Source organism: Bidens hawaiensis, unplaced genomic scaffold (assembly GCF_021521415.1).
Source record: "Bidens hawaiensis isolate Kalapana, Puna unplaced genomic scaffold, B.hawaiensis_p1.1 tig00042692_1, whole genome shotgun sequence".
NCBI classification, from domain to species: Eukaryota; Viridiplantae; Streptophyta; class Magnoliopsida; order Asterales; family Asteraceae; genus Bidens; species Bidens hawaiensis.
This window is the reverse complement of record NW_027505795.1, coordinates 99,489-109,055: the sequence shown is the minus strand read 5'-3', so window position 1 is coordinate 109,055 and position 9,567 is coordinate 99,489. Positions and strand designations below refer to the sequence as shown.

At 31.6% G+C, this 9,567-nt stretch overlaps 1 protein-coding gene across 1 annotated transcript; it reads left to right on the top strand.

The window, feature by feature from the left end:
* Positions 1-3,991: 3,991 nt before the first annotated feature.
* Positions 3,992-9,299, top strand: LOC143615367 (protein DETOXIFICATION 30-like). The gene is made up of 8 exons (XM_077088503.1): positions 3,992-4,444; positions 5,217-5,758; positions 6,265-6,351; positions 7,792-7,848; positions 7,945-8,183; positions 8,741-8,859; positions 8,961-9,047; positions 9,117-9,299. The coding sequence occupies exons 1-8, from the start codon at positions 4,097-4,099 to the stop codon at positions 9,180-9,182; spliced, it is 1,545 nt and encodes a 514-aa protein (XP_076944618.1). The 5' UTR covers positions 3,992-4,096; the 3' UTR covers positions 9,183-9,299.
* Positions 9,300-9,567: the final 268 nt, after the last annotated feature.

The window sequence follows — 9,567 nt, the reverse complement described above, 5'->3', positions numbered from 1 at the left end:
ATCTTTAAATTTTTCAATTGACATGTTTATACGCAAATGAATTTGACACGTTTCAAAGAGGCATTTAAACAAAGTGTGATCGGTTATTATAGGGTATATGGATCGGCATGTTGACAGGAACTGTTGTACAAACCCTCATTTTGTTCTTCATTTGTTACCGAACCAATTGGGACAAAGAGGTAAGTTACATCTCACCAATGTTTTGCATTGTTAGTGAAGTTACTTGAATGTGTTTATTGTCTTTGTAGGCATCCTTGGCTGATAAGAGAATTAAAGAATGGTCGGGTCAAAGGAATGCTGTTGAAGTGCAATAAAAAGAGAGTTTTTTAAGGGATGATTTCTTTGTTTCATATGAAAGATTGGTAATGATTTTGGTGCATTTTGTGTGACATTTAATTAGTTTAATAAATTATTTCTTTTTAAAAATGAAACTTAAATAATGCATAGTGTGATCATAGCATATGGAGCATGCATTGATTTATTTTTTTTACTTTTATTTTAGTTGGTTTGACTTTTCACATAGATAAAATGTGATCTTATCTATGATTAATGTTGATGATTTTGTTATTATCATTTATATTATTGTAATTTGGAATTACAATGACACCAAAGAGATTTCAAGTGTTATGAGATGTAGAGTATGAACTCGTAAAGACCAAGTTAAATTCCAGGTCCAAGCGTAACACAAACGTTTAAAAAGACGAATTTATTTAAAAGACAATTAACTAGAAACAAAAATAATTTTAGATCAAATGCATTTAAAAACGAATAGAGGACGCATTAAAGTTGTCGTTGTCTTCAGTTTGTTTTTGCACGACTATATTTTCATAGAAAAAATCTGGCATATATTTTATCATCATTTGGTTCTTATTTGTCTTGGCTAAGGACAAATATAATATGTGACATACAACCAATCATATATCTATATAATCTATGTGTATCAAAGTTGTTTCTTATATGTTCCAATTTTTAGACAATGAGTATTGTTTGTTTTGTCCTGTCAATGTGTACCCATTAGGAAATATTGATTCTTCTAAATGTTAAGTTAGGAGTTCAAAAATGCAAATGTAAAGTTTTTATTCGTATTATACAATAATTGATGCATTCGTTTTAAGAATACTTTTTTTTAAAATAAATTTGTTTTTTAAAACCACTAATAATTAATATCCATTTTTTTAATAATGCATATAACCACTGACAACAATTTTTATTTACATAATAATAATAGCCAAATATAATCGGTGTTAAGACAAGTTGGGTTAGACACTGGGTTAGATTTAACTTATACGAACTTGTCGCAACGCAAGCTACCCAGTACCCACTAGTATTTTCAAAACAAGGATGATCTAATGTTTAATATAATTTTGTTTATAGAGTTAATAAAAATGTATTTGTACCTTTAAATACGTAGAAGAGCTAAATATTTAGTTGATTGTCTTGTGTGAGGATATAATCTGTGAACTTTTATTATAATTGATGTATATTTCACCTCTGCATTTAATAACATCATACAAGTTTTTAAAATTAATTCTAATTTGAATTCATTAAACATGTTACTTTTGTGATTTTTTATGCGACATTGTCCATTTTAGATTTTCCTTCTTTTTTAATCTTTATAATCATTATATATCTCTCTTTTTTTTTATAAAAACTAAGTTTTTCAAATTAAAAGTGATGCAAATGCTTGATAGAACAGAATAGAATGAGGTGAGTAGATTTTTTATAGTAAAGAAGAAGATAATGGGAGATGATTGTTTATGTATTTCTATAAAAATATTCATTTTGAATTTGATTTAGTTCTCAAAATTGATTAAACTATCATTAATACTTCAAGCACCCTAGTTAATCTCACATCAGCCAGGACAAAAGAGAATGATTTCGAAGAATTTTGAAGTTAAATCCATTCTTACAATGCTTTTTTCTTAATACGAATATGAAAACTAGAGTTTTTATACTCGTGTTATTTCTCACCAAGATAACTATCAAGTAATGTAAAACAAAATTTAAACATAAACTTTATCATATATTGGCATATATTATTTTAATCTTTATCAGTAGGTTTAATTTTAAACACATTTTATTTTTTAATGATTTGATGTAATATTTTGAACTCACCCAGTTATAACATAATTTGTTTCCAATCCAAGGTCGAATTGTTCGAATAAAAAAACACATCTAACTAGGGTGGCAATTCTCGATACGAGAAGAACATGAAATTAAAATAATTAAATTCTTAGTTCACGTATCTATTTTAAAAACGGGCCATGTTAACGTTGAGATGTTAACCGAATTACATGATAGTGGAATCGGGTTCGGTAATAGGGTCAGGGTTAAAAAGGATTTGATGAAGAAAACTTTTGACGGATGTCAGGGCTTGAGGGGGTTTTATTTCATCCAATAATTTTATTCCCTGTTTATTATTTATTTTTCAACTGTTCTAGCGGTTATTTTGTTTACTCATCTCCTTTGTTTCTCTAATATTTCGTTAACAAAAAGCAAGAAAACCGAAGGAAACCTTTTTTCTTTTACCGAGTTTTTCTCTTAATTGAACTCTTTTTTATCTCTGAAATTCAAAGAAAAGGCTTTGAACGTAGGATACGAATATTAAATAGGATATAGTATGTATATTCATGAGGTTGGGTTACGGTTTTCACACACATATTGGGTTACTCCTGAGGGTTCCCTAGATCGAGATTGATTGAGCAGACATATGTAGAAGCTTCCATTTGAGAATGTGCCAGTCTAGCATCTCACAATTCCGTACTCGATGAATAGAAATGATTGGAAAGACTCATTTGAGAATGTACCAGCCTAGCATCTCATGATTCCGTACTCGATTAATGGAAATAATTGGAAAGACCGATCCAAATTTTCATTAAAAAAATTTAGTTATTTTTCAAAGCTAAATAACTAAATCAACATATTTAATTAATAAAAAAACAAAAACAAAACTTGTGGGGTAATGGGTAAAACATCGATCAAGATCTTTTCCGTGTGCTTGTATTTTGTTCCATATCTGCTTTAGTGAGCAATTAGTCGGGTGGATACGAAGTCGTAAGTTTCTTTTTTTGAACTGTTTTTTCTTGTAGAATGCCTCCAATTAGAAGATCTACCCGACGTGACTCAAGCAAACCTTCCCGGCGTCGTGTCATTAACGATGCAGTCCAGCGTGCGATCAATGGTCTACTCCCTAACCTTATGGAGACAGTTGCTCAACGAATGCAGACCGAGTTACTCCCTAACCTAATGCAAACCCTTAGGCAAGAGATGTCGGGAGCAAAAGATTATCGATTTTATGAAACTTCTCGATCTCCAACACCACTCCATTTTGCAACTCCTCCTCGATCCCCAACCCTCTTCGATTGCCAACTCCAACACATTCTCCAACCCCTCCACGTGATCCTACACCACCTCGTTCGCCACCAAAGGCCAAGAAAAAGGAACCATTGATGTCGTCCACTTTTGACATTCACAAATGGCTTTCTAGATTCCAAAAGCAGCACCCTAAGTTGCTTAGCTCTGCAAAGACACAAATTGACGCACAAAAATTGATTTCTCACATAGAGAATATTTTTGAAGGTTTGGGTGTCAATAATGAATTCAAAAACGAGATTGGCTGCTTATAAGCTTGAGGATGTGCAATTAGACTTGCGGGATGAAGATATTCACTATCGGTTGAGATATGATTTAGTTGAAACTATAGGTTCTTTAGGCTTTGAATTTCCAGATTCGAACAAGGAGTAAATTGTTTATTGTAACTTTTATTTTTTAATTATAACTTTTAAGTTGTAATATGTTCTATTAAAATATTGTTTTTATTTTTTAAGTCGTAAAAAAAATTAAAACCATCACACCACACTATCACCTCCACTAAATTGATGAAATTGATTGGGGTGAGGTGTCATTATACCATTGGATGTCAAAGTAAGATAAATACCATCACAATGAATCAGCCCCTCCCCCTAATACCGATCAAATAATAATAAATGAATGTTTTTCTAAGTATGTGTGTACAAAAGATATTACAAACCCGCGAATCACTAGAGGGTAGGTGGCTGGCTGGCCATCTTGTTATATATTATAACTTCTTATTCATATGAGTGGAACCAAATCATCCTCTACAAATTTAAAACCTCCTGTAGGTTCAATGGAAAGTGACCCGCATGCACCGCTTCTCTCCAATAAACATGTCACCACGGCAGTCACCTTCCGCTCAGGTACCGAAGACATACCGCCTATCACCGGAGCAAAGGAACTGTTTGTCCGGTTTGGTATAGAGTCAAAGAAGCTTTGGTACCTTGCGGGACCCGCTATCTTCACGTCTGTGTGTCGGTACTCTCTCGGGGCCGTTACGCAAACGTTTGCGGGTCATGTTGGGACTCTTGATCTTGCGGCTTTTTCGGTCGAGAATTCGGTTATTGCTGGATTCTCGTTAGGAATCATGGTTCGTACTTGTTTAATAATTTATATAAAATTTGTTATGGTGTAGCCGTGTAGGTGTTTATTGATTCGGTTTTTGGTGTAAAGGTTTTTTTTTGACGTGAAAGATAAAACTGAACCGAACCGATTCAAACAAATCTGAACTAAACTGATAACGGAGTTCGAGTTTGATTCAGTTTCGGTTTTGGTTTCGATAGAATTATTAAACAAATAATTCTCTTTTATGTTTATTTTTCTGTTTTTTGTTATTATTGATTTAAGTCCGAAAATTAAAATATAACTAAAATTATTCTTATTATAGTGGGATGATAAAATGGTTAAGGTAAAAAGATGTGAAATGGGTTAAGCCTGTATATTGCAACACTTAACATTTAATTTTTAAAAGAAAAAAACTACTAAAACTGTAACATGTGTGATCTAAATGATATAATTTAGATAAGCATGATTTTTATTCCATTTATTTAATTCGGATTATTTAATGTATTCGGAATTTTTCACGATGAAATAACTTAAATACTCATTGTTGGCCTACTTTTTGTTTAAAAATTTGTCATTATTGGTTATTGGATAACGTGAAATAAATAAAATGGATCTAAAATATTAGTGGGATTTGTTGAACGTTTTAAATAGTCAATATTTAATATATAATTTGTTTAAATCAAAACCAAATTTGTAATTTGATTGTTTTTCGGTTTAATCATTTTCACACCGAACAATGAACACCTCTAGATTCACCCAACTTTGTTTTACTAATTTACGTTGCGAACAATTGGCAGCTCGGTATGGGAAGTGCATTGGAGACGTTATGTGGGCAAGCATATGGCGCAGGACAAATCGATATGTTAGGCGTGTATATGCAACGATCATGGGTCATCCTATTAACCACGGCTCTTTTGATGGTGAACCTATACATTTTCGCGACCCCAATGCTGTTACTAATCGGGCAAACCGAAGAGATTGCACACGCGGCAGGGAAAGTGGCCCTATGGATGATCCCACAATTGTTTGCGTACGCTTTAAATTTTCCTATTGCGAAGTTTTTGCAAGCGCAAAGTAAGATAATGGTAATGGCGTATATAGCGGGGACCGCGCTGGTGTTACATACGGGGTTTAGTTGGTTGTTTATGTTGAAGTTGGGGTGGGGGTTGGCGGGTGGTGCGGTGATGTTGAACCTGTCTTGGTGGTTCATTGTGGTGGCTCAGTTGATCTATATATTTAGGGGGTCGTGTGGTAGAGCATGGTCAGGGTTTAGTTGGGGTGCATTTACTAATCTTTGGAGCTTTGTCAAGCTGTCGTTTGCTTCGGCTATCATGCTTTGGTAAGACCACATGTTATACCTAATACCTTTTAAGTTTTACTGTTTTAAGTTTTAACCATGTGCGGAATAACATTTTATACAATTCATTATCTAAAAATGTATACACAAAATTGATATTGCTTGCTACATTTAAAAAAAATTATTTTTTTAAAGTGTGTTGAATTACTACATATATTTTTGTCGGTATGTTTTTCTTCGGCCCCACACAACCCAGTTTACAGTGTTTTTTTATATAAAACGATCAGGTTTATGTGACTGGTTATTCAAAGTTGTTTAGTTTTGTGTAGAAGTATATATATGTCTCACCCTTAGGTAGATGTGGCGTCTACTAGCTGTTTTATCAGTAACTTTGTGAAAGTGAAACATTTTTTGATCGGAAAAATTTAACTTGGTATTTTTTTTATTTTTATTTTTTACAATTTTATATGTATTATTTGTATGATACTATATTTAGAATTAAATGGATGTATAACAACTTGCATATAAAATTTTCTCTTTTGAGATAGCTTGGAGACATGGTACTTTATGGCGTTAATACTCTTTGCTGGATATCTACCGAATGCTGAAGTTGCTGTTGATGCACTCTCCATATGGTCAGTACTCGGTACTATACTAAATCTGTTAAAACATGTGGTCTCTGTCGATAGAAAATATATAATTTTATGTTCTATTATTAATTATATTAAGCTTATTCTAATTTCACGGCATTATTATTTATTAATTTATTTTGTTTAATAATTTGGATGAAATAATATATGTTTTCTCCTCTCACTAAAAAATACATGTTTTGTTATTTAATTGATTGGAATTACTTTACAGACAATTAACTAGAAACAAAAAATAAAATAATTAGATCAAATGTTTTAAAAACAAATAGGTGACGTATTAAAGTTGCCGTTCTCTTCCGTTCGTTGGTATCTTGGTATAAAACAGGGTCCTCTCCCTATAAGTAAAACCAAATGAGTGAGTTGATGTTTCGAGAATGGTACAGGAGGTTTTTCTTAGTGTTTTCTTTTGATGAATCTAGATCATGGCTTATGTACACGTTTTGAAATATGGGCATCATCACTTTTAGAGGGACTTGAACTTGGGTAACAATTAAGGCATGACAAGTGTTATGATCATTTGTGAAAGATGCTCACCGTTGACGTTGTAACTTATGACTTTAAAATAATGGGAGATGACTGTTTTGCTATGTTTTTCTATAATAAAATAAATTAAAATTTGATTTATGCTCTCAAAATTGGATAAACTATTCTTAATCGTGTTTTAATCGTGTTGTGTAAACGATAAAAACGTAGAAAAGTAAAAGCATATGTCCTTTTATTGTTAAAACGTGGACAACAAGAGGTTGTTTTTTTTCGAACGACAAATATTTTTTAATCCTTTACGCACTTGAACTCAAGACATCCCTCTTTCAAACTCATATTTTTAAATCCTTTGCCTTTGTTTTAAATCTTCAACCATCAACCTCATTGGTACAGCAAGAGGTAGAGGTTATCAGCTTAGCATGAGATGACTGATCACATGTCAATCCTGCAAATTTGAAGTGCCCTAACCGATGTAGTTATGTTACGACAAATTGTGTAGGCTGTTTATAAATTGGTACTTTGTTTTTATTGGAAGAGAAAAAAATACTATGTGTGGGATTAATCTTTTAACAAGAACAAGACAATAAAAAACAAAAAAAATACATGCACATCTCAATAACTTTATTTTTATAATTTAATTAAAATTTTAAATAATTATGGTTCGTTATTTTTAGAAATAAACCGCTCTTATTTTTTTCTTAATAAAAATGGTTTAATAGCAGCTATTTTTGAAGTAATTACTGTACAATATAGAAATGCTATATTCTTTTTACAATATAGAAATGCTATATTCTTTTTAAAAAAATATGAACAAACCATGATGAAATAATTAGTGTTGACTACTTTTAGTAGATGCGTAATTGAGTTTAATTTCTCCTTTTCATGTTATTTATTATTTTGTTTTAACTCAAATAAATAGTCTTGTTTCAATAATTGTTTCAGCACAAACATTGTTGGTTGGGCAGTAATGATAGCAATTGGATTTAATGTAGCAATCAGGTTAGTTTCTACTTTCTAAAGAAACTCTTATAAACTCAACATTCTCCAAATATTTAAATAATTACAAATAAATCCTAATGTTAAATTTTGTTGCAGTGTAAGGGTGTCAAATGAATTAGGGGCTTCCCATCCCAGAGCAGCAAAATTCGCAATCGGGGTGGTTGTTATTTCCTCTTTTATATTCGGTACCCTGCTCGCCATTCTCCTTATTATTTTCCGACATCAGTATCCGGCCCTCTTCGCTGACAGTTCAGAAGTTCAACAAGCGGTTTACGCTCTCACTCCTTTGCTAGCTGCTTGTCTTGTCATTAACAATATTCAACCTGCACTAACCGGTACACATGTTTATTCATTCGTTTTTTATTTTTAAATAAAATGAGATTTTGAAAGCATTAAAAGAGAAAACTTTGAAAAGATAATAATCATAATATAGGTTTTATGGACTTATTAATCTGTCTTTACATACTTTCTAATAATGTCCCAAAATAACATTTTATAAATAGTTTTTCAAGTGGGACAATATATATAACTCAGGGTAAAGCTAATACAAGCCGCTAAAAGCTTCAACTATATTAGTATTCTGAATTAAAAAAAAAATATTTTTTGATTTAATATCATTATTTTTCTAACGACTAAATGTTACACTATATAACACTTGAACCTTTAATCACCTATTTTACATCTTAAGCACCTTCATTCTATCAAAGTAAGAATGACATTGTCACTATTTTGTAAGGGATTTTTGGCCTTGCCACTCATAATACCCAAAATAATATTTAATAACTTTTCTTACATAGTTCCTTGTTAAAGCCACATACTATTTGCGTGACATATGTTTAAATACTTTATTTAGACATGGAATCATAGTTGTATATTTTATATGAAAATGCAGGTGTTGCAATTGGGGCAGGATGGCAATCTATTATAGCTTATATAAATGTTGCATGCTATTATATCTTTGGCATACCTTTGGGACTAACTCTCGGATTCGTAGCTAATTTGGGCATAATGGTTAGTTAGATCTTTAAATTTTTCAATTGACATGTTTATACGCAAATGAATTTGACACGTTTCAAAGAGGCATTTAAACAAAGTGTGATCGGTTATTATAGGGTATATGGATCGGCATGTTGACAGGAACTGTCGTACAAACCCTCATTTTGTTCTTCATTTGTTACCGAACCAATTGGGACAAAGAGGTAAGTTACATCTCACCAATGTTTTGCATTGTTAGTGAAGTTACTTGAATGTGTTTATTGTCTTTGTAGGCATCCTTGGCTGATAAGAGAATTAAAGAATGGTCGGGTCAAAGGAATGCTGTTGAAGTGCAATAAAAAGAGAGTTTTTTAAGGGATGATTTCTTTGTTTCATATGAAAGATTGGTAATGATTTTGGTGCATTTTGTGTGACATTTAATTAGTTTAATAAATTATTTCTTTTTAAAAATGAAACTTAAATAATGCATAGTGTGATCATAGCATATGGAGCATGCATTGATTTATTTTTTTTACTTTTATTTTAGTTGGTTTGACTTTTCACCAAACTCGCCAACTTGCTATAAACAATACAAATAAGTAAAATGTGATCTTATCTATGATTAATGTTGATGATTTTGTTATTATCATTTATATTATTGTAATTTGGAATTACAATGATACCAAAGAGATTTCAAGTGTTATGAGATGTAGAGTATGAACTCGTAAAGACCAAGTTAAATTC

Coding starts and splice junctions, on each gene's coding strand:
- LOC143615367 (XM_077088503.1), top strand. CDS start 4,097: ATGAGTGGAACCAAATCATCCTCTACAAATTTAAAACCTCCTGTAGGT. Junction 6,352..7,791: donor GTTGATGCACTCTCCATATG/GTCAGTACTCGG, acceptor TAATTGTTTCAG/CACAAACATTGTTGGTTGGG. Junction 8,860..8,960: donor TAGCTAATTTGGGCATAATG/GTTAGTTAGATC, acceptor CGGTTATTATAG/GGTATATGGATCGGCATGTT.